Below are 25,169 nucleotides of genomic sequence, written 5' to 3'. Positions count from 1 at the left end.
GCCTGAGCAAAGCAAGACTATCTGTACTAAAAAAACAGAAAAATTAACTGGGCATGGCTTGGCTTCCGTAGCACAGTGGTAACGCTGCTGGTCACATACACTGAGGCTGGCAGGTTGAAGCCCGGCCCAGGCCAGCTAAACAACAATGACAACTGCAACAAAAAATAGCCAGACATTGTGACGAGCACCTGTAGTCCCAGCCACTTGGGAGGCTGAGGCAAGAAAATTGCTTAAGTCCAAGAGTTTGAGGTTGCCGTGAGCTGTTACACCACTGCATTCTACTGAGGGCGACATAGTGAGACTGTCTCAAAAAAAAAAAAAAAAAAATTAACTGGGCATCATAGCACTCGCCTATACTCCCAGCTACATGGGAGGCTGAGACAGGAGGATTACTTGAGCCCAGGAGTTTGAAGTTGCTATAAGCTAGGATGAGGCTATGGCACTCTAGTCTGGGCAACAGAGGAAGACTCTTACCTCAAAAAAAAAAAAGTTTTTGAAATATAGAAAGTAAAGATATTTAAATTATCAGCTCAAGGTAGATGTCAAAGATCTTGTATATGGATTTAATTCATTATCTCCCTGTAATATATTCCATGATAATTAAAAAGTACCGAATAAAATGCTGTGATAAGTGGGAACTTTTTTTTCTTTTGGAGACAGAGTCTCGCTTTGTTGCTCTAGGTAGAGTGCTGTGGCATCACAGCTCACAGCAACCTCATTGGGCTTAAGCGATTCTCTTACCTCCTAAGGAGCTGAGACTACAGATGCCCACCGTGGTGCCCGCCACAATGCCCGACTATTTTTTGTTGTAGTTGTCATTTGGCAGGCCCAGGCTGGGTTCAAACCTACCAGTTCTGGTGTATGTGGCTGGCACCCTAGTCGCTGAGCTGCGGGCACACACCGACCCATAAGTGAACTTTTATTTTACTTACTTAATTTTTTTTTTGAGACAGAACCTCAAGCTGTCACCCTGGGTAAAGTGCTGTGGCATCACAGCTCACAGCAACCTCCAGCTCCTGGGCTTAAGAGATTGTCTTGTCTCAGCCTCCCAAGTAGCTGGGACTACAGGTGCCCGCAGCAACGTCAAGCTATTTTTTGGTTGTAGTTGTCGTTGTTTGGCAGGCCCAGGCTGGATTCGAATCCGCCAGCTCTGGTGTATGTGGCGCCTTAGCCACTTGAGCTACAGGCACTGAGCCAATAAGTGGGAACTTTTAATAAAACTGTACATCAGGGTGGCACCCATAGCTCAGTGGGTAGGGCACCGGCCACATCCACCCAGGTGGGTTCGAATCGGGCCTGGGCCAGCTAAACAACGACAACTGCAAAAAAAAAAAAAAGCCCAAGAGTTTGAGATTGCTGTGAGCTGTGACGTCACAGCACTCAACTGAGGGTGACGTAGTAAGATTCTGTCTTCAAAAAACCCCAAAAAACTATACATCAGTGTATTTGAAATATTTTCTTCTTTTTTTTTTTTTTTTTGTTGATGTTGTTGAGACAAGAGTGTCACTATGTCACCCTTGGTGAGCCACCACACCAGCTTGAAATTTGTTTTTTTGCAGAGAAATGGGAGGTTACTGCAGTAGTAATCACGGAAAGGTTTTGTACTGTGTATGGTTAGGTGAAAGGCCAACATGTATAAAAAGGAAAGAAACATTTGTTAGTGTGGCAAGTGTGGATATGCTTGTAGTGAGACTGTCTGTTTTCCCCTGTAAGGGTAAACAGAAACTTATGGCAGAGCTTCCTGTTTGGAGGTAGGTGATGAGAACTAGGAAGATGGGGTAAGGAGGGAAGTGTCTCCCTGTTTTTGTTTTTCTTTCTGAGACATAGTCTCACTTTGTTGCCCAGGCTAGAATGTTGTGGCAACATCCTAGCTCACAGCAGTCTCAAACTCATAACTTCAAGTGATCCTCTGGCTTCAGCCTCACAAGTAATTGTGAGTACAGCCACCTGCCGTGATACCTGGCTAATTTTTTTCTTTTCTTTTTTTTGGCCGGGGCTGGGTTTGAACCTGCCACCTCTGGCATATGGGACCGGCGCCCTACTCCTTGAGCCACAGGCGCCGCCCTAATTTTTTTATTTTCATTCATTTATTTATTTATTCGAGACAGAATGCCATGGCATCATAGCTCACAGCAACCCCCAACTTGGGCTCAAGCGATCCTCTTGCCTCCATTTTTCTATTTTTAGTAGAGACGAGGTGTCACCTTTGCTTAGTCCGTCTCAAACTCGTGAGCTCATGCTATCCACCTGCCTTGGCCTCCCAGAGTGCTAGGATTATAGGTGTGAGCTACCGTGCCCAGCCTAATTTTTTATTTTTAGTAGAGTTGGGGGTCTCACTCTTGCTCAGGCTGGTCTCAAACTCCTATCTCAGCTTCTCAAGCAGGAACTTGATGCTACTTTGTTCCCCTCAAAATAATGTAATGTGAATGTAAGAGAGCATGTGTACTTGTTCACCAGTATATCCCTGGCTCTTAACATGCTAACTAGAACATAACTGCTCAGTATTTGCTTGTTACATAAATGAAAAACCAAACCTTGTCATTAGCAAACTTGTTGGATTTTTTAAAATAAGATGTCCATTCTTTTTTTTTTTGAGACAGAGCTTCAAGCTGTTGCCCTGGGTAGAGTGCTGTGGCATCACAACTCACAGCAACCTCCAAGTCCTGGGCTTAAGCGATTCTCTTGCCTCAGCCTCCCAAGTAGCTGGGACTACAGGCACTCGCCACAGCACCCAGTTTTGTTTTTTTTGTTGTTTTGTTGTTTTTGAGACAGAGCCTCAAGCCTGGATAGAGTGCTTTGGCATCACAGCTCACAGCAATCTCCAACTCCTGGGCTCAAGCAATTCTTCTGCCTCCACCTCCCAAGTAGCTGGGACTACAGGCGCCTGGCTGTTATTTGGTTGCAGCCGTCATTGTTATTTGGTGGGCCCGGGGTGGATTCGAACTTGCCAGCTCAGCTTAGCCGTTTGAGCTACAGGTGCCCAGCCTTTTTTTTTTTTTTTTTTTGGTTGTAGTTGTCGTTGTTTGGCAGGCCTGGGCTGGATTTGAACCTGTAGCTGGCACCTTAGCCCCTTGAGCTACAGGTACAAGCAAAGATGTCCATTCCTAATAGTCTGACTTGTATATGTGTTGCCGAAGCGAGCACCTAATAGTTTGAGTTGTTGTATGAACTTTATAATATCTACCTCATTAGGCTTATGACTTTCTCAGATGATAAACATTCCTGAAGTCTGATAATCCACATAAAAGAAAATTAAAAAGTACCATTGCATTCTAGGAAAGCTACATTTTGTATTTCATAAAAAAAACATTTGTGAAAAGCACTAAGTTTTCTCTACTGCTAAAAATTCTTTAACATCAACTTACAGTGGCTTCTTTGTTATTTCCCATGTTGTGTGAAACAGGATGCCGAAAACGCCATTCAACAGATGGGTGGCCAGTGGCTTGGTGGAAGACAAATCAGAACTAACTGGGCAACCCGAAAGCCTCCAGCTCCAAAGAGTACATATGAGTGTAGGTGTATTGGAGAAGAAAAGGAAATGTGGAATTTTGGAGAAAAATACACTAGATTTTAAATGTTAGTGCTGTTCCCGGAGACTTATTGCAGAAATAGATGAGAAGCAAATCAAGACTACTGTTCAAAAATGTACTTAGTTTTCATTTTTGTAATTATAAATGATAATGATATTATCTCTAATGTCAAGTCTCCTTTAAATAGAGAATGCTGGGTAATTTTTTACATATTCTTAGGGGAGGTTTAATCCTAAATTCAAGTATAATGTCTTATGTAAGCATTTTGATCAAGGTAAATATTACTATTACAGTAGTGTAGTTCATGCTGTTTTTCTCTTTCTGAACATTTATTTAATGAATTAAAGATACAAACATATTTTTTCCCCAGCTAACACCAAACAGCTGTCATATGATGAAGTTGTAAATCAGTCTAGTCCAAGCAACTGTACAGTATACTGTGGAGGTGTAACTTCTGGGCTAACAGGTATAGAAGCTCGACTGTATGTCATTAATTTATAAACTTCAGAGCTTAATATTTGTAGGATTTTAAGATAATTTAATGTGGTTTCTTTTTGTTTTTTGTCTAATAGAACAACTAATGCGTCAGACTTTCTCTCCATTTGGACAAATAATGGAAATCCGTGTCTTTCCAGATAAAGGATATTCATTTGTTCGGTAGGGTTGGTTTTTTAAAACATCCTTCCCTCCCCCTCAATAATTTTTGAACACTTACCTTACTGATTTTTTTTTTTGCAGTTTTTTTTGGCTGGGGCTGGGTTTGAAACTGCCACCTCTGGCATATGGGGCCGGCACCCTACTCTTTTGAGCCACAGGCGCTGCCCATTACTCATTTTCTTTTTCTTTTTTTTTTTTTTTTGAGACAGAGTCACTTTGTTGCCCTCGGTAGAGTATCGTGGCATCACAGCTCACAGCAACCTCCAGCTCTTGGGCTTAGGTGATTCTCTTGTCTCAGCCTCCCAAGTAGCTGTGACTACAGGCACCCGCCACAATGCCCAGCTAGTTTTTGTTGTTGTTGCAGTTTGGGCAGGGCTGGGTTTGAACCTAGCACCCTACCCACTGAGCTACAGGCACTGCCCACCTTACTGATTTTCTTAAAAATTTATCTTGGTTGTAAAGAAATAGAAATTTCTCTAGCATATAGCATTTTTTGTTCTTTCTTTCTTTCTTTTTTTTTTTTTTGAGATAGTGTCTTATTATGTCTCCCTCAGTAGAGTGTTGTGGCGTCACAGCTCACAGCCTTCTCAAACTCCTGGACTTAAGTGATTCTCTTGCCTTAGCCTTCCAAGTAGCTGGGACTACAGGCACCCACTACAACGCCCGGCTGTGTGTTTTTGTTGTTGTCGTTATTCAGGAGGCCCAGGCCAGATTGGAACTTACCAGCCCCTAGTGTATATGGCTGGCACCCTAAGCACTGAGCTATGGGTGCTGAGCCAGCATAATTATTTATTTATTATTATTTTTTGAGACAGAGTCTCAAGCTGTTGCCCTGGGTAGAGTGGGTGGCATCATGGCTCACAGCAACCTTCAACTCTTAGGCTCAAGTGATCTTCTTGCCTCAGTTTTTCTATTTTTAGTAGAGATGGGGTCTTGCTTTTTGCTCAGTCTAGTCTCAAACTCATGAGCTGAAGCAATTCACCCACCTTAGCCACTGTGCCCAGCTGCATTTTTTGTTTTTTATAGCTCCTGTTTTTCAACACAAGTCTAAGAGAAAACATTCTCTATTAACACAGGTTTCTCCAGAACTACAAAATCTTTGAGAAAAAAATAGCAAAGAAAAGAAGCCATTTGGCTCGGGGCCTGTAGCTCAGTGAGTAGGGCGCTGGCCACATACACTGAGGCTGGTGGGTTCGAGCCTGGCCCGGGGCCTGCTAAACAACAATGACAACCGCAACAAAAAAATAGCTGGGCGTTGTGGCAGGCGCCTGTGGTCCTAGCTACGTGGGAGGCTGAGGCAAGAGAATTGTTTAAGTCCAAAGAGTTTGAGGTTGCTGTGAACTCTGATGCCATAGCACTCTACCGAGGTTGACATAGTGGAAAAAAAATGAAAATTAGCCATTTTATTTATTTTTTTTTAATGTAAATTGCCTGTTTTATCTCAAATTCACCTTGATTTTTTTTTATTATTTTTTATTAAATCATAACTTTGTACATTGATGCATTTATGGGGTTCAGGGTACTGCTTCAATATACAATGTGAAATATTTACAGGGATGTAACACCTTAATTTTTCTTTTCTTTTTTTTCTACATTTGGAGTTTTATTTATTTTATTTATTTTTTTGAGACAGTCTCAAGATGTTGCCTTGAGTAGAGTGCTGTGGCATCATAGCTCACTGCAACCTCCAACTCGGGCTCAAGCGATCCTCTTGCCTCAGTTTTTCTATTTTTATTAGAGACAGGGTTTCCCTTATGCTCAGGCTGGTCTCGAACTGGTGAGCTCACGTAATCCATCTGCCTCGGCCTCCCAGAGAGCTTGGATTACAGGTGTGAGCCATTGCGGCCAGCCCCTACACTTGGAATTTTAAAAATAGGTTCTTTTCGGCTCAGCGCCTGTGGCTCAAGCCACTAAGGCGCCAGCCACATACACCTGAGCTGGCAGGTTTGAATCCAGCCCGGGCCCCCCAAACAACAATGACGGCTGCAACCAAAAAATAGCCCCACATTGTGGCGGGCACCTGTGGTCCCAGCTGCTTGGGAGGCAGAGGCAGGAGAATCGCTTGAGCCCAGGAGTTTGAGGTTACTGTGAGCTGTGATGTCATGGTACTCTACCCAGGGTGACAGCTTGAGGCTCTGTCTCAAAAAAAAAAAAAAAGGGCGGCACCTGTGGCTCAGTCGGTAAGGCGCGGGCCCCATATACCCAGGGTGACGGGTTCAAACCCGGCCCCGGCCAAACTGCAACCAAAAAATAGCTGGGTGCTATGGCGGACGCCTGTAGTCCCAGCTACTTGGGAGGCTGAGGCAAGAGAATCGCTTAAGCCCAGGAGTTGGAGGTTGCTGTGAGCTGTGTGAGGCCATGGCACTCTACCAAGGGCCATAAAGTGAGACTCTGTCTCTACAAAAAAAAAAAAAAAAGTTCTTTTCATAAATATTTAAAGGAATTTGTATTGGTGATTCTTAATATTGTTTTCAATAGGTTCAATTCCCATGAAAGTGCAGCACATGCGATCGTTTCTGTTAATGGCACTACCATTGAAGGTCATGTTGTGAAATGCTACTGGGGCAAAGAAACTCTTGATATGATAAATCCTGTGCAACAGGTAAGAGGGTTCTTAACTTTAAGAAGTAATTCTCTGCTAATACTACGTGTTTTTTAATAATCCTTGTTAATAAGTTTATAACTAAAGAAAAAATTATTCACAAATGATCACCATATTAACAGATACTTTATACACATATAAGCATGTATGCAAATGTTAAGAATTATCAAAGACTATTAAAATTTAAAGTGAATTTTGAAAAAAAAAAAAATAAGTTTATAACTAAAACGATAGTATACGAGGGCTCTTCCTGTATGAGGTTCGTGGATTGCAGTGATGATATGAGGAGTGGAGTGTGTCAGTTGATACATGCTCACACAGTGGATTTTTAAATGTTCCGAAAAGGCTGGGTGCGATGGTTCATACGTGTAATCCTAGCACCCTGAGAGGCCAAAGTGGAGGATCAGGGGAACTCAGGAGTTTGAGACCAGCCTGAGCAAGAATGAGAACCCATCTCTACTAAAATAGAAAAAATTAGCTGGATATTTTGGTGAGGACCTATTAGTCTCACCTACTTGGGAAGCTAAGGCACGAGGATCTCTTAAGCCCAAGAGTTTGAGGTTGCTGTGAGCTGTGATGCCATAGCACTCTACCCCAGGGTGACAGAGTGAGATTCTGTCTCAAAATAAATAAAGTACTCAGACAAATCTAACAGGGTATTAAATCTTTTTCAGCTGAAACAAAAATAATGCTATAAATATATTTAGACATTTTCTTCTAGAGTTTGCTACTTTTTGTTCTTCTAAGAAGCTTTAGTGGTTCAAACTTGATACCACAAAGTTTATGAGAAAGTTGTAAATTCAGCACACAAGTGGGAATAAGAAAATCCTAAACTGTATAGTTTTCTTAGGTAAGCTGAGTAAAGGAATAAGTACTTAAACATACTGAGTTTAATATTATTATTAGGGGAGTCACCTGCTGCCTTGCAAAAACTATGCCATTCAGAGCATCTTGTAGAGTTATAGCAGTAAAACTTCTAATTTTTCTACTAGTCACTATTATTTATTCTGTCATTTTAATTATAGCCATATGTGTTTTGGCTAAGTATTTGTGGTGATAATGTTGTGACTATGTATCTATACAAATAACTTCAACTAATACTAAATTATCTGTTATAATTTTATTTAGCAGCAGAATCAAATTGGATATCCACAGCCATATGGCCAGTGGGGCCAGTGGTATGGAAATGCACAGCAGATTGGCCAGTACATGCCTAATGGTTGGCAAGTACCTGCATATGGAATGTATGGCCAGGCATGGAACCAGCAGGGATTTAAGTAAGTATTGGTCTTTTTCTATTTATTTATTTCTTTTTGAGACAGAGTCTTATACTATCAGTCTTACACACTGCCACCCTGGGTAGAGTGCTGTGGAGTTACAGCTCACAGCAACTTCAAACTCCTGGGCTTAAGCAGTTCTCTTGCCTCAGCCTCCCAAGTAGCTGGGACTACAGGCACCCACCACAAAGTCTGGCTATTTTTTTGTTGCAGTGGTCATTGTTGTTTAGCTGACCCAGGCCGGGTTTAAACCCACCAGCCCCGGTGCATGTGGCCGGCACTGTAACCACTGTGCCACAGGTGCCAAGCCTGATCTTTTTGTTTATAAACCTTTAAGGCCAGGCTCCGTGGCTCATATCTGTAATCCCAGCACTCTCGGAAGGAAAGGCGAGTGAATTGCCTGAGCTCAGGAGTTCGCGACCAGTCTGAGCAAGAGTGAGACCCTGTCTCTAAAAATAGCCAGGCGTTGGGCGGCGGCTGTGGCTCAGTCGGTAGGGCGCCGGCCCCATATACTGAGGGTGGCGGGTTCAAACCCGGCCCCAGCCAAACTGCAACCAAAAAAATAGCCGGGCGTTGTGGCAGGCGCCTGTAGTCCCAGCTACTCGGGAGGCTGAGGCAAGAGAATCGCTTAAGCCCAGGAGTTGGGGCTGTGAGCTGTGTGAGGCCACGGCACTCTACCGAGGGCCATAAAGTGAGACTCTGTCTCTACAAAAAAAAAAAAAAATAGCCAGGTGTTGTGGCTGGCGCCATTAGTCCCAGCTACTCCAGGGGCTGAGGCAAGAGAATTACTTGAGCCTGAGAGTTTGAGGTTGCTGTGATCTATGATGCCACAGCATTCTACCCATGATGACAAAGTGAGACTGTCTCAAAAACAAACAAATCCTTTGAAGATGTCAAAGGAAATTTTAAGTAATTAATAGTATGGTACCTTGTAAAGCATAACCATAGCTTTTGAAGGACTTAAGAGTACTTTTTAAATTTACAGGTTTTTTGGTTGTTTTTTGAGACAGTCTCAACATGGGGCCCTCGGTAGAGTGCTGTAGCGTCACAGCTTACAGCAACCTCAAACTCCTGGGCTTAAGTGATTCTCTTGCCTCAGCCTTCCAAGTAGCTGGGACCACAGGTGCCAGCCACAATGCCCAGCTATTTTTTGTTGCAGTTGTCATTGTTTAGCTGGCCTGGGCTGAGTTTGAACCTGCCAGCCTCAGTGTTTGTGGCTGGCACCATAACCACTGTGCTACAGGCGCCAAGCCTGAATTTACAGTTTTAAATATTTTGCTTTAAAAATTAGCCTAGAAATATGTTGCCTTGAAGAGTAATCAGGATCTTATGAATTTTGGTAATGCTTGATAATGAATCACCTGATTTTTTAGAGAGAAAATAAGAGCTTAATAACTGTTAAGCTTTTTACATGACTAATGATCACTTAACCATTCTTAGAAGCACTCATTTGTTATGCTTTTTTCTTTTTCTTTTCTTTTTTTTTTTTTGAGACACAGTCTTATAATATTCCTCTCAGTAGAGTGCTGTCGAGTCACAGCTCACAACAATCTCAAACTCCTGGGCTTAAGCGATTCTCTTGCCTCAGCTTCCCAAGTAGCTGGGATCACAGGCACCAGCCACACGCTTATCTATTTTTTGTTGCAGTTATCATTGTTATTTAGCTGGCCCAGGCCAGGTTCGAACCCACCACCCTTGGTATATGTGGCTAGCACCGTAACTATGCCATGTTAATACTTTATTTATGCAAAAGAGTTCATTCATTGTTATATATGGCAAGCTTCCTTATATACCCAGAATTATGCTATTTTACTTACTGAAAAACTGGAAGTATTACTTTTCAGACTAACAAAGTATTTTGTTTTTGTAATGTTGAAAAAAGTATGAGGTTATATACCTAACAATGACTTAAATTTCTTCTTTGAGTAATATAAACTCTGGTTCTTACTGTACCAGATGATTGCGTTTCTTTCAGGTAGTGCCTTGCTTAACATATGTATAGCCAAATTGGAGATGGACAGTTTTCCTTTCTGAGCTGGGGGATGGGTTTGCCGTGTTCAGAGGGGATAAATGTTTATAGCTTAACTACACTTTCTAACGAAATTAAACTATCCAAATTAAACATGCTTGTTCTTAAGAAAAAAGACTTAGTTTTGTAAAAAGCCTTTGCTTTCCCTGCATAATAGTTACCATTTTATTTGGGTTTAAGAAAATACTTGTTGGGCGGCGCCCGCGGCTCAGTGGGCAGGACGCTGGCCCCATGTACTGAGTTTGGCGGGTTCAAACCTGGCCCCTGCCAAACTGCAACAAAAAAATAGCCAGGCGTTGTGGCAGGCGCCCTTAGTCCCAGCTACTCAAGAGGCTGAGGCAAGGGAATTGCCTAAACTCAGGAGTTGGAGATTGCTGTGAGCTGTGTGATGCCACGGCACTCTACCATGGGCGATAAAGTGAAACTCTGTCTCTATCCAAAAAAAAAGAAAGAAAATATTTGTTTCCCATTTCCTATGTATGTTTTTTTGGTGTTACTTTGTTTTAATCAGTGGACTTCCTCTCCCCTCTGCTTCTTTCACATTATTTACCAGTCAGGCTCAGTCTTCTGCACCATGGATGGGACCAAATTACGGAGTACAGCCGCCTCCAGGGCAGAATGGCAGCATGTTGCCTAATCAGCCTTCGGGGTATCGAGTGGCAGGTTATGAAACCCAGTGAAAAAGGACTCCAGAATCTAAAGCCAGTGGCTTGAGGCTACAGGGCGTGTAGTGGAGCCATTGTTTACTTAAAGATTTATCAAATCAGTCAGTGCAAATGTCAGATACAATGTATTTATTTAAAAGATTCATTTTTTAATCATGAAATTACTTATCATCCACATTGTTTAAAAAGAAACAAGATGCTGGATGTCTGCCAATTTTTGCCTTCATTACCTTTTTTGATAAAGTTTCTCAGATCCTTGTTTCAAATACAAAATGCAGGGATTGCTGCCACTTTTTAAAAATTAAGAGGCAGAAAATTGCACAATGTTGAACTTTTTTCCACTAAAGTAGTGTGCAGTTCTAGTTTGCATTCCTGATATGATTTAAAACATGTAATATAAAGATGTTAAAAAAAAAGAAAAAGAAAAACCAAAACTGTGCAGAGTCTAGAAGTTATTTGTAATCTTCAGCTTGTGCACATTTCTGTTTTAGGTTAAAAAAGTAGGCATTGTTTGAGCTGTCCCATCTCCACTGTTATCCCTTTGGAATTTTTTAATATAAATTATTAGTTTACGTTGTTTTTGTATACATTTTTTCACAGATTTGTCTTGCCTTATTAAAGTTCTGTAAAATATACTTAAATGGAAAAAAATGATGTTCAGTTAGATTGAAAACTTTTCTCAGATGGATTGATAATTGCATTCATCTTGTGTTTTATATGAGAAGGTGCCTCAAGAACTCCCTGTTGGATTTGTTTAAAAGGATTTTTATCTTCTGTGATAAATTTTGCTGTGTACCAGGAACTATGAAAACAAAAACTTGTTACTAAAGAAAATCTCTGAAATGTGATAAGTTCTTATGCCATGTTAATTTCACGTGTCAACATCTACATGTACATGTATTTTTTCATTATGTAAAACGTTTTAGCAATTTAATATTTTGCACAGTTAGCAAACTTTGTATGTCATTTCCTTCTTAAAGGCATCATGCAGAGCTGACATGAGATTTATAAGGTTTTAAGTTGTTTGCATGTGAAAATCAAATACACACTTTGGTAGTCTTCGAATAGAAAGTCATCCGCTCTTGTTTTTCAAGAATTTTGAGACGAAAAGTTGTATGTAAAGGAGTATATTAATTTGCCATTTTCTAGTTAGATTTACTCAAAAGGAGTAAATCAGTTTAATTTTAATATGTACAAATGATAGCTGTGAAACTGTAGAATATCTTTATGTCAGGCTTGAGTTACATTGTGAACTCCAAAGCTAGCCTGAAGGACCAGCCGGGCAAAGCATTTTTAAATGTTCAGAGGCCAAAAGATTAACAAAAAAACCTTAAAATCCTACCTCCTTAAACAGCCTTCAAAGAAGAGAATCCTCGGTGCAGTTATTATTTTGATTCTTTTAGTACTTGTTTTCCTGGAGTTCCCAATTTTATTATGTTTGGGTGGCTCCAAGCATTAAGAGGGTTAATCTTTGATGGCATTGTTGTAGTTTTGAAATTTCTAGTACATTTCAGAGTCTCCTAGAAGAGTTGTGGGAGGTTTTATTTTCAGTGAAAGTCACAAAACTCCTTCCTTTACTCACAGACAGGAAGGGTTCCCAGGATACATATTTGAATGGTTGGTGGTTTTCAGGACCTTTAGAGAGCTCCCAGCATTTTATTTAGAAATAAAAAAGGCCTATGAAATCTCAAATTTCCTGGCCTGTATCTTCCAGGTAGGGGCAAATGACTCTAGCTAGTCTCTAAGCCGATACCCTGTAATCAGAGCCCAGGAAAAATAGCTCATAAGTATATGATTCTCTGGAGCTCAATTCTATGCAGTTGTACTGATATTCCATTAAGTCACTGTGTATTTTTAAGTGTTGATACATGAAAAATTGCTTTATAAAAGATGAGTAAATTTTTTAAAATACTTGGAAATTTAATTTCCTTGTTAACTTCTATAGACCAGGGCATGGAACCAAAAGCAGCTTAAATGAAATACTGAAAAAAAAAAAAATATCAGGAAGTTATTTTTAGATTCTTCTGGCTATGTTCCTACTTTAGGACCCTCCTTTTTCTCTTATTAAAAAATATTTTATTTCCTATACATCTCATGGACTGCAGGGTAAATTATTTGGGCATAAATAATTTAATCCAAACAAAAGTATAGTTTTTCTTTAATTTTGACTAAAGTAATAACAGTTTTTATTAGCCAACATGGTTTCTTATTACACAAGTCTTAAAATGTTCATTGACTACTACTTTTTGAGAAGAAAGTGGTGTCAGTACTCATGGTGAAAATGTTACTACTGAACAAACTCACATTTCAGGAATATGCTAACTCTGGTTTAAATCTTACACTGAGTGTTAAATCATTGAAGGAATTTTCAGTCTAAAATTCATACTGGTAGAAGAATCAGGTAAGGAAATTAAAGTTTTTTAAATGGTTTCATTCACTATAATATACATTTAGATTTTACTTTCTGGTACTGTAAAGAAACTGAAGTGATTCACACATAATGGGTCATGAATTCAGTATTCTTTACCCTGACTGTTTGGATATTAAAATTCCTTTATGTTTTCTATAACTTGTGGGATCTTCTTGCAGTGATTGTTGTGTGTGAGATTTTCCTTTTTGGTCTAGCTGTATTGTTATATTAACTCAGATATTTTTTAATGTTTAAAAATCTTAGTCCAGAAACAGTGGTTTGTATCAGATTACTGTTTAATAATACCAAGAAGTGGCATTCATTCTGCAGATTTTTTTTTTTTTTTTTTTTTAATTTGGCCAGGGCTGGGTTTGAACCCGCCACCTCTGGCATGTGGGACCGGCGCCCTACCCGCTGAGCCACAGGCGCCGCCCTCATTCTGCAGATTTAACTAATTATGAAAACAGGGTCTCATTCCTTATTCATATGATATCCCTGTAGAAAATGAGATTCCCATTCTAGTTCGTGTTCTCCTGTTTTGTCCCTGTGATTGCTCAACTTTCTTTTTACGTGTTTTATAGTTCTTTTCCTTTTGAAAAGGCAGTTCGTCAGGACTAGATTGCATTTACAAAGGGAATTCAGTTTAGTAAGTATGAAACTAAGTATAAACTAGGGTTTCCTGAGGGTGTTCCTGAGCTTACAGTTGAATTAGAAAAACAGAATGTGTTTATAGGAAATAAAAAAGCAAATTTTTCAAACGAGAGTGATGATTTCTAATAACAATCATTTCTTCATAGGGGATATTACATTATTCCAATCACTGTATTTTGACTGTTTAGAAGTTGAAGAGCATATCTCCAGAATGATGAATTATAATTTAAGAGCCTTGGTAAAACGTATGAATGTGTCTTGGTTGAATAGGATTTTCTCCCTTCATTTAGTGACCTTAAGTCATATGAGTATATAGTGAGGATTAACCAATGTGAAACCTGGAGGCGTCATGGTAACATATCTTGGGTGTCATTCAGTTATTAGAAACTACTTCTGTTTTATCCAAATAATTGTTAGTAGCACTGGCTTCAGAGATGAGATTTTTGCCAAAACTGATAAGTAAATACACTATGGATTCTAAATTTGGAGGCTGAGGTTATTGTGTTAGTAATTCAATTAATAAAGGAAAAAGTGAACTTTTTTTTTTTTGTAGAGACAGAGTCTCACTTTATGGCCCTCGGTAGAGTGCCGTGGCCTCACACAGCTCACAGCAACTTCCAACTCCTGGGCTTAAGTGATTCTCCTGCCTCAGCCTCCCAAGTAGCTGGGACTACAGGCGCCCGCCACAACGCCCAGCTATTTTTTGGTTGCAGTTTGGCCGGGGCCGGGTTTGAACCCATCACCCTCGGTATATGGGGCCAGCGCCTTACCGATTGAGCCACAGGCGCCGCCCCTAAAAGTGAACTTCTTTACTAGGCTGTGGTATACAGAACATAGGGATTAAGCACAATGTTGTATAATGGATAAATGAAATTCCTAACTTACTTTATTTATTTATTTTTTTTGAGATAGAGTCTCACTTTGTCGCCCTTGGTAGAGTGCCGTGATGTCAGAGCTCACAGCAACCTGAAACTCCAGGGCTTAAGCGATTCCCTTGCCTCAGCCTCCAGAGTAGCTGGGACTCCAGGTGCCCACCACAATGCCCAGCTATTCTTAGAGATGAAGTCTTGCTGTGGCTCAGGCTGGTCTGGAACCTGTGAGCTCAGGCAATCTACCTGCCTCGGCCTCCCAAGTGCTGGGATTATAGGCATGAGCCACCTCACCTGGCCCTTAAAATCCCTAACTCTTTATCCTTGTTCATCTCTAGAATACCAACAGACGTCTATTGGGTGAGATGTTGGAGGGTCCTTCTGTGGAAAAATCAAATGACTCCTGTGAGAAATGACATTCGAGGGTCACCACTAAAAAAACTACTGGCCATTAGTCCCTCTCATTGAAGTGTCCCAGTCAGTAAGTCCTGCCTATGTATCCAAGTCTTCTAAACAGGTTTTGGGTGCTTTACTTTTGTTGTTGTTGTTGTTGTTGAGACAGTCTTACTATGTCGCCCTTGGTAGAGTGCCGTGGTGTTATAGCTCACAGCAACCTCCAACTCTTGGGCTTAAGTGATTCTCTTGCCTCAACCTCCCAAGTGGCTGGGAGGCACCCACCACAATGCCTATTTTTTTTTTCTTTTTTTGGTTGTAGTCATTGTTTGGCAGGCCCGGGCTGCATTCAAACCCTCTACCTCCTGTGTGTGTGGCTGGCACCCTGGCTGCTGAGCTATAGTCACCGAGCCTGCGTGCTTTACTTCTAAATAGGTACAGCCAAATAGTACTAGAAATTTGACTGTGAAAGTGAACTAAACAAAAAGGTACTTTCAGGGCGGCACCTGTGGTTCAGTTGGTGGGGTGCCAGCCCCATATACCGAGGGTAGTGGGTTCAAACCCGGCCCCAGCCGAACTACAACAAAAAAATAGCCGGGCGTTGTGGTGGGCACCTGTAGTCCCAGCTACTCGGGAAGCTGAGGCAGGAGAATAGCCTAAGCCCAGGAGTTGGAGGTTGCTGTGAGCTGTGTGACGCCACAGCACTCTACCAAGGGCGATAAAGTGAGACTCTGTCTCTACAAAAAAAACTACTCTCAAAAATCAGAAAATTTCCAAAATCTAATGTCCAAAAACTAATTTAAAAAAAAGATGCTGTATTCAAGAAATTAGAAGTCCCAGCCTGAGCAAAAGCGAGACCCTGTCTCTACTAAAAAAAGAACTGGGCTTGGCACCCATAGTATAGTAGTTATGGCACCAGCCACATACACCAAGGGTGGTCGGTTCAAACCCGGCCCGGGCCAGCTAAACAACAATGACAACTGCAACAACAACAAAAAAAAGTAGCCGGGTGTTGTGGCAGGCACCTGTAGTCCTACCTGCTTGGGAAGCTGAGGCAAGCGAATTGCTTAAGCCCAAGAGTTTGGGATTGCTGTAAGCTGTGACGCCACGGCACTCTACCAAGGTTGACATAGTGAAACTCTGTCTCAAAGTGTGGCACTTGTGGCTCAAAGGAGTAGGGCCTCATATACCGGACGTGGTTGGTTCAAACCCAGCCCTGGCCGAAAACTGCAAAAAAAAATAGAGGTGGTGCCTGTGGCTCAGTGAGTAGGGTGCCAGCCCCATATACCGAGGGTGGCAGTTTCAAACCCAGCCCCTGCCGAACTGCAACCAAAAAATAGCCGGGCGTTGTGGCAGGCGCCTGTAGTCCCAGCTGCTTGGGAGGCTAAGGCAGGAGAATCACGGAAGCCCAAGAGCTGGAGGTTGCTGTGAGTCCTGTGACATCATGGCACTCTACCGAGGGCAGTAAAGTGAAACTCTGTCTCTACAAAAAAAAAAAAAAGAAAGAAAAAATAGAAAAACTGAGGCAAGAGGATTGCTTCAGCCCAAGATTTGAGGTTGCTATGTGCTATGATGCTACAGCATTCTACCCAGGGCAACAGCTTAAGACTGTCTCAAAAAAAGAAAGAAAAAAAGAAATCAGAAGCCAAAGTTGGTGGCTTATGCATGTAATCTCAGTATTTTGGGAAGCTGAGGCAGAAGCATCACTTGAGCCTGGAAGTTCAGGGTTACAGTGAGCTGTGATTGTGCCATTGCACTCCAGCATGGGCAGCACAGCAAGACCTTGTCTCAAAACAACAACAAAACCCCCAAAACATGAAACTAGAGAAAGACACTAGTAAAATACCAGAACACAAAATTGAAAATGTAAACAAATTCAGTGAGAAAGTTAAAAAATAAGGAAATTTTTTTGTTTGTTTTTTTGAGACAGAGTTTCACTACGTTGCCCTTGGTAGAGTGCCATAGTGTCACAGCTCACAGCAATCTCAAACTCTTGGGCTTAAATGATTCTCTTGCCTCAGCCTTCTGAATAGTTGGGGACTGTAGGCACTCAACACAACACCCAGCTATTTTTTTGTTGCAGTTATGGAAGGTTAGCAGGCCAAGGCTAGGTTCGAACCCGCCAGCTTTGGTATATGTGGTCAGCGCCCTACTCATTGAGCTATGGGCGCAGAGCCAGGAAATGTTTTAGAACAGAAATCAAAGGTGGAGGGAGAAAAATAAAGTTGGATGAATACAGCCAGGCATGGTGTCTCATGTCTGTAATCCTAGCACTCTTGAGAGTCTGAGGCCGGTGGATTATGTGAGCTCTGAAGTTTGAGACCAGCCTGAGCAAACGTGAGACTTCATCTCTACTAAAAACAACAAAAAAAGTTGGGCCAGGTACTCCTGGTGGCTCACTCCTGTAATCCCAGCTACTCAGGAGGCTGAGGCAAGAGAATTGCTTAAGCCCAGGAGACTGAGGTTGCTGTGAGCTATGACACCATGGTACTCTACTGGGGGCATAAAGTGAGACTCTGTCTCAAAAAAAAAGAAAACAAAAGAAAATCACTGATTTATAAAATGAAAATAGTAGGCCTGGCACAGTGTCCCATTCCTATAATCCTGTCACTTTGGGAGGCTGAGGCAGGAGGACCGCTTGAAGCTAGGAGTTTAAGACCAGCCTGGGCAAGAGCAAGACCTTATCTCCACAAAAAAAATTTTTTTAACTAGCTCAGTGTGTTGGTACATGCAGGCTGAGGCAAGAAGATTGCTCAAGCCCAAGAGTTTGAAGAAAAGTAAAATGGAAATAGTGTTATATCATGTAAAGGATCAAAATAGCACATTTTAAAAAAACACTCTTAACAGTAAAATTCAAAATGTTAACTATCCATAAATTCTCAAGGGCGTTTATAAACAAAAATTCTGTGTGTGTGTCTTACATTATGTAGGTCTGTTTTTAAGTAAGTCAGTTTCTCTTCTTGCATTTAATGACTTACAATGTTTTACAAAAAGCAGTACTCAGCCGGGTTCCGTGATGCACACTGAACATCTCTAGAGGCTGGAGCGGGAGGATCTCCTTAAGCCCAGGACTTTGAGACCAGCCTAAGCAACATATCTAGACCCTGTCTCAACAATAAAGATTCTATGCTAATCGGGTGTCCATACTTAAATTCAGCTTCAGTATGGTTTGAAAGCAGCTTGGGCATCCAGACCCCGTGACTGTTAAAAAAAATTAGCCAGACATAGTGGCACAGCTGCTTGGGAGGCTGAGGCAGGAGGATCACCTGAGCCCAGTTTGAGGTTGCAGTAAGCATGTGATCATGCCACTGTATTCTAGTCTAGTGTAAGACCCTGACTAAAAAAAGTAATGTTCTTAGGCTTTTTGCCTTGCCCTGAGGGATCCGCTTTATCTTAAGCATTCCTTCCCTGTGGTAGATAAGCCCCAGCGTGTGGGGAATAATTAATGCAGGGATCTACCATCTAATCTGCAGCCCCCAAAACAGGCTGCTTCTGTTATTAAACCCTAATTCTTTTTTCCTCTCAACTAACTCAGCCTTTGGGGGTGGGTTTTGCAAAGACTAGGTTCATAGAGGAACAGACTGGTCTTATAGTAGATCAAAAGATGAAAATGCAGGGGCCGGTCAAGGTGGCTCATTCCAGTAATCCCAACCTTCTGGGAGGCTGAGGCAGGTGGATTGCCTGAGTTCACAGGTTCGAATCCAGTCCAAACAAGAGCAAGACCCCATCTCTGAAAATAGCTGGGTGTTGTGGCAGGCTCTTGTAGTCCCAGCTAGTTGGGAGGCAGAGGCAAGAGGATCACTTGAGCCCAGGAGATTGAGATTACTGTGAGCTATGAAGCCACAGCCCTCTACCAAGAGCAATAAAGTTGAGACTCTTGTCAAAAAAAAAAAGAAAATGCAAAAATAACTAAATGGCATATAAACTTTGTATAACAGATGAAGCTTCTAGTAGTGATGACAGCAGCTCAAAGGAACGGAGCTGTTTGTTTAAGTCAGAGTCTTATTTTTTAAGAAGAAGGGCTGGGCGCAGTCCCTAGCAGTCTGGGAGGCTGAGGTGGGTGGATTGCTTGAGCTCATGAGTTCAAGAATAGCCTGAAGGCTTGGCACCGGTAGCACAGTGGTTATAGCGCCAGCCACATACACCGAGGCTGGTGGGTTTGAACCCAGCCCAGGCCTGCTAAACAGCAACAACCACAACAAAAAAACAGCCAGGTGTTGTGGCAGGCGCCTGTAGTCCCAGCTACTTGGGAGGCTGAGGCAAGAGAATTGCTTAAGCCCAAGAGTTTGGAGTTGGTGTAAGCTGTGATGCCACAACACTCTACTGAGGGCGACATAGTGAAACTGTCTCAAAAAATATTTTTTTAAATAATAAGTAAACAAACAATACCAGCCTGAGCACAAGCCAGACCCTGTCTCTAAAAATAGCCGGGTGTTATGGCAAGCCCCTGTAGTCCCAGCTACTTGGGGAGCTGAGACAAGAGAATTGCTGAGCCCAAGAGTGTGAGGTTGCTGTGAGCTATGACACCATGGTGCTCTTCCCAGGGTGACAAAGTGAAACTCTGTCTCAAAAAAAATAAAAATAAAAAGAATATTGGGAACAATGTACTAATAACTGGAAAACTTAGATAAAATGGATGATTTCCGGGGGAGGTGGGAGTTAAAAATTGTCTCAAGAAATAGAAGACTCTATAATCATATAGAATTCAAAGTAGTAATTACAAATCTGGCCCACCAAAAAACTCCCCCAAACATCCCCATGTCTCCAACAGCAGGTACAAATAGCTTTTGAGGTAACCAAAACACTCCACCATCCATCCATCCATATAAACTTCCTGGGAACAGAATAGGAGAGAATAATGTTAAGTTGATTTTTTCAGTACTTTTGAGTACTGAAAGTCTTGCAAGCAAAACCAGACAAAGAACATTAGGAGACAGGGGAAAATGACAAGTTGGCTTTACTGATATGATAACATGATGTCAGGCATCTGTTGGGAGTTTAATTTACAGAAATTTGAGCATCTCAGACAAATTGGTAGACTTTTCATTGTAAGAGGATTTTATTTCCCTAGGCTGTCAAACTCAAGCCATATGACTTGCTTTGGCAAAAAAAAAAGTAAACGAAAATGACTTGCTGTATTTGTGGGCGGAGGCTGTAAAAGCGAGTGTATCTGCCGTGGCTGCCAGCAGTGTACCAGATATCGGGCATTCTGCCTACCTGAGTCTGGGGTAAGGAAGGTAATAATGAACAGATCCCCAGCTGAGCTAAGGTTGTTGGCCCTAAACAATGACAGGTGTTTTAAGACACAAAGATTTGGGGGTCGTCTCACTTCCAGGGCCTAGTAATGTCTTGACTACTATAGTCATGCAGTGGAATCCAATACTTTGTCATCATTAACCAGAGTGAGATTCAGTTATGTGTACTAACTTGGAAATATGGCAAGGGTACATTTTATTTATTTATTTGAGACAGTCTCAAGTTGTTGCCCTGGGTAGAATGCTGTGGCATCATAGCTCACAGCAACCTACAACTCTTGGGCTCAAGTGATCCTCTTGCCTCAGTTTTTCTTTTTAGTAAAGACGGGGTCTCGCTTTTGCTCAGGCTGGTCTTGAACTCAAGCTATCTACTCACCTCAGCCTCCCAGAGTGGTAGGATTACAGATGTGAGCCACTGTGCCGGGCTGACAATGGTACAGTTTCTTAAGTGAAAAAGGCAAGTTGCAGGAAAAAATAGGTAGCATTTATTTATCTTTGAAAGTAACAAGGTTTGAATACAGTAAGTTGGAACTTAGACATCTTTCTTCTACTCAAATATAAGTAGAGTAAAAGCTGACCTCATGCAAATCGGAAAACCCTAGAAACAGTCTCCTAAGGCTAGGAAGAAGTGAAGGTTATACACTCTTTCCAAATTAGTATATTCTGAGATAATTAGAAAAACTGTAAAAACAAGAGAATTCTCTAAAGTAGCTGGGTAAAAAAATATTAACATGCTGAAAATTAATATACCATAAATTATTTATACATGTTTTTGAATTTCTATACTTTTTGATTTCTTTTCTTTTTTTTTTTTCTTTTTTTTTTTTTTTGCAGTTTTTGGCCAGGGCTGGGCTTGAACCCGCCACCTCCGGCATATGGGGCCAGCGCCCTACTCCTTTGAGCCACAGGTGCCGCCCTACTTTTTGATTTCTTACCTAATTTCTTCATAGTTGAAATTTTGTTTTTGTTTCACAGAAATTCTGGATGTTATGCGGCTTAAAAGAGATAAACACGTAAAGCAACTAGCACATAGTATGCAGCATTGCTAGTTCTTGGTAAAAAGTCACTATATTTCTTAGATCCTAGTTTGTCATATACCTGGAACTTTTAGAATATCACTTTTTCCGTTTCCTTTCCTTATGTAATAATTACACCATTATAATATGTATTATCTTGATGCCAGGGAGGCTCATTGTGAATTAGTTTGACTAAAGGCATCACAACAAAAATCTACCTCAAGGCTCAAATAATGTTCAAACAACTGACAAAGAGGCAAACCATAACTTGAAAAGTCTTCACAATTTTTTTTGTTTTTTGACACAGAGTCCCGCTTTGTCACCCTCAGTAGAGTGCTATGGTGTCACAGCTCACAGCAACCTCAAACTCTTTGGCTTAAGCGATTCTCTTGCGTCCCAAGTAGCTGGGACTGCAGGCGCCCATCACAAACACTGGCTATTCTTTTTTTTTTTTTTAAGAGACAAAGTCTCACTTTGTCACCCTGGGTAGAGTGCTGTGACATCACAGCTCATAGCAGCCTCCAGCTTTTGGGCTTAGGCGATTCTCTTGCCTCAGTCTCCCGAGCAGCCGGGACTACAGGCGTCCGTCACAGCACCTGACTATTTTTGTTGTTGTTGTTGTTGCAGTTTGGCTGAGGCCGGGTTTGATCCTGCCACCCTTGGTATATGGAACCGGCGCCCTACTCACTGAGCCACAAGCCCGCCCAAAGGGCTATTTTTTTGTTGTAGTTGTCCTTGTTTAGCAGGCCTGGGCTGGGTTTGAACCCACCAGCCCCACTGTATGTGGCTGGCTCCCTAACTACTTAGCTACAGGTGCTGAGCCCAGTTTTTACAATTCGGAGAATTCTATTTATGAGAAGAGGGCTCAGAAAGGATTTCTGTGATGGCAACACTTTGTTTGTTTTGAGACAGTGTCTTACTTTGTTGCCCACAGTGGAGTGTAGTGGCATCATAGCTCACGGCAACCTCAAGCTCTTCGGCTCAAGCAATTCTCTTGCCTCAGCCTCCCAAGTAGCTGGGACTACAGGTGCCGGCCACAACCCCCAGCTATTTTTTGGTCCGCACTGGATTCGGACCTGCCAGGTCCGGTGTATGTGTTTGGTGTCCTAGCTGCCTGAACTACAGGTGCTGAGCTAGAACCACTGCTTTAAATGATCACTTGGCACCAACATGAGCATAAGCACAAGGAGACACAGAAAACCCACAGTATTGGCTTGGTGCCGGCCACATGCACGGGGGCTGGCGGGTTTGATGTTTAGCTAGCCAGGGCCAGCTAAACAAGGACAACTGCAACAAAAAATAGCCAGGCGATGTGGCGGGTGCCTGTGGTCCAGCTGCTTGGAAGGCTGAGGCAAGAGAATTGCTTATGCCCAAGGGTTTGCGGTTGCTGTGAGCTGTGACTCCACAGCATTCTACGAGGGTGACATAGTGAGACTCTGTCTCAAAAAAAAAACAAAAAACGAAAACCCACAGAATTGTTAGGTGATCATTCAAAAAAAAGATCATTCAGAAGATCCAGGAAGTACTGATGATCATTTAAAAAAAATTTATAATTGAGGGCGGCGCCTGTGGCTCAGTGAGTAGGACACCGGCTCCATATACCGAGGGTAGCGGGTTCAAACCCAGCCCCAGCCAAAACTGCAAACAAAAAATAGCCAGATGTTGTGGCGGGCACCTGTAGTCCCAGCTACTCGGGAGGCTGAGGCAAGAGAATCGCATAAGCCCAAGAGCTGGAAGTTGGTGTGAGCCTTGTGAAGCCATGGCACTCTACCGATGGTAGTAAAGTGAGACTCTGTCTCTACAAAAAAAAAAAAAAAATTGTAATTGAAATTGGAAGAAAACTGAAACATCTTCTGATGCATAAAAAGATCTCAAAAAAAAAAGAAAACTAAAACATCTTCTGAAAAAATTGTGTCCTTCTTTCTTTAATAAACAGTATTACAAATCTTAGTCCTTAAAAGGATCATTGAAGACTAAGGTTTTTCAATGGGAAAGCAATCTGCTCACAGGGCCATTACTCCTAAGTAGCTGAACTAGGGCCAGAGGTGCAGAAAATCTCATTCCAGGGGCTTTCAACATACAGGCCTCACCCTGAAATACAACCAGTCCCCGAGTTACAAACATCTGACTTACGTTCTACTTGCACTTATATGAATGGAATTTATTATAGGTAATAGGTAAATAATCTGTACCTGTTCCAACTTAAGTACAGATTCAATTTAAGAACAAACCTTTAGAACGTATCTTGTTGGTAATCGGGGGAATGTCTGTACACTGCATTGGAGCTACCTTCATGAACGAAGAAAATCTAGATTTACACTGTATGATTCCAAGGACTGTAACTAGATATAGAAGAAGTCAATTCCAGGGGCGGCACCTGTGGCTCAGTGGGTAGGGTGCCCACCCCATATACCAAGGGTTGGTGGTTCGAACCCTGCCGGCCCAACTGCAACAATACAAAAAAATAGCTGGGCGTTGTGGCAGGTGCCTGTAGTCCCAGCTACTCAGGAGGCTGAAGCAAGAGAATTGCTTAAGCCCAAGAGTTGGAGGTTGCTGTGAGCTGTGACGGTACAGCACTCTACTGAGGACGATAAAGTGAGACTCTGTCTCTTTAAAAAAAAAAAACAAAACTCAATTCCAGCTCAGCATATGAAGGAAGATGTTCAAGTATTATGTCAAAGCTCAGTTTCACGTTATAAACACACATGATAGAAAGCAACAGTAAAAAGTTCGGTGGGCAAGGCTTCCAAACAAATGATAAATTCGCTGCCAGTATCTGCTAATGTAGACAATCTTAAGCAATTTTTGCATCAGTTACCAATGGGACTCTACTCAGAAACAGAATTCTCTCCAGCACGAAGTAGTCATAATCAGCCTTGGAGCTGTGCGGGTGCCTTTCGTATCAGCAGGGTCGGCCCAGCCCGAGAACGCTAGTCCCAAAGAACAGGTCATCACAAGTTCTGCCACCGCATCCCCCTACAAGCGCAGCGGTCTCCAGGAGGAAACTACAACTCCCATCCGACAACGCGAGCACAAATAGGCGGGCGCTAGTCGCGCGTGGGCGGCTCTGACCAATAACGACTGTCGTTACAGAGAACAGTTTGGCCGTGTTTGTAAAAGGCCGCGCCAGGCGAAGAGAGAAGAGGTGAGGGCGGTCATCTGCTAGGGGTCCTGGGGCTCGCGGGGGGGCGCAGGGCAGGTAAGGGGATCGTGCTGAGAAAGGACCATGTGGTGGTGGGATAGGGTTGTAGAGCTGGGGAATCCGGCAGAGGGCGTGTCTGAGGAGTAGAGTGCCAGCGAGGTGATGCTTCTACTAGGCCTACCTGGGACCGGAAGTGAGCGTTCGCGCGGGGAGGATGCCGGGAAGCAGGCCCGGAAGCGGTTGGGAAGTGCGCTCCCTGAGGCCGGAGGCCGGACACCTGTCCGTTGGGGCTAGTCTGCGTTTCCGCTCTGTTCAGAGGCAATGCTGGGCTAATGTGCTGGCCCCTGCCACTCGCTTGTGGTTTGACAGGGTATGCGGCAGATTCTAAACTCACGTTAGATACCTGCTGGCAGTGACACTTTCGTGAAATCCGAGCCATAGTTTTTTTTTTTTTTTTGTAGAGACAGAGTCTCACTTTATGGCCCTCCGTAGAGTGCCGTGGCCTCACCCAGCTCACAGCAACCTCCAACTCCTGGGCCCAAGTGATTCTCTTGCCTCAGCCTCCCAAGTAGCTGGGACTACAGGCGCCCGCCACAACGCCCGGCTATTTTTTGGTTGCAGTTTGGCCGGGGCTGGGTTTGAACCCGCCACCTTTGGTATATGGGGCCGGCGC

At 42.5% G+C, this 25,169-nt stretch overlaps 2 protein-coding genes across 16 annotated transcripts in view; both read left to right on the top strand.

Annotated features, from left to right (window-relative positions):
• The window catches only part of TIA1 (TIA1 cytotoxic granule associated RNA binding protein), a 37,106-nt gene extending 23,777 nt beyond the window's left edge, over positions 1-13,329 (top strand). For 11 of the 13 annotated variants that reach the window (XM_053587122.1, XM_053587120.1, XM_053587123.1 and 8 more), the window contains 6 exons: positions 3,404-3,512; positions 3,901-3,996; positions 4,103-4,187; positions 6,666-6,789; positions 7,918-8,066; positions 10,649-13,329. In XM_053587122.1, coding sequence (XP_053443097.1) covers positions 3,404-3,512; positions 3,901-3,996; positions 4,103-4,187; positions 6,666-6,789; positions 7,918-8,066; positions 10,649-10,775 — 690 coding nt within the window. In that variant the 3' untranslated portion in view covers positions 10,776-13,329. Of the gene's footprint in view, positions 1-3,403; positions 3,646-3,900; positions 3,997-4,102; positions 4,188-6,665; positions 6,790-7,917; positions 8,067-10,648 lie in introns of those variants that run through there. The other 2 variants (XR_008379390.1, XR_008379391.1) reach the window with 2 other exon arrangements.
• A 7,932-nt stretch (positions 13,330-21,261) lies between these two features.
• C4H2orf42 (chromosome 4 C2orf42 homolog) overlaps positions 21,262-25,169 on the top strand; it is a 39,651-nt gene continuing 35,743 nt past the window's right edge. For all 3 annotated transcript variants that reach the window (XM_053587113.1, XM_053587109.1, XM_053587112.1), the window contains exon 1: positions 21,262-24,499. The gene's annotated coding sequence lies outside the window, so the exon portion shown is untranslated. The remainder of the gene's footprint in view (positions 24,500-25,169) is intronic.

Source organism: Nycticebus coucang, chromosome 4 (assembly GCF_027406575.1).
Source record: "Nycticebus coucang isolate mNycCou1 chromosome 4, mNycCou1.pri, whole genome shotgun sequence".
Taxonomy (NCBI): Eukaryota; Metazoa; Chordata; class Mammalia; order Primates; family Lorisidae; genus Nycticebus; species Nycticebus coucang.
Note: the sequence above shows the minus strand (reverse complement) of the source record. Positions and strands in the feature narration are given on the sequence as shown.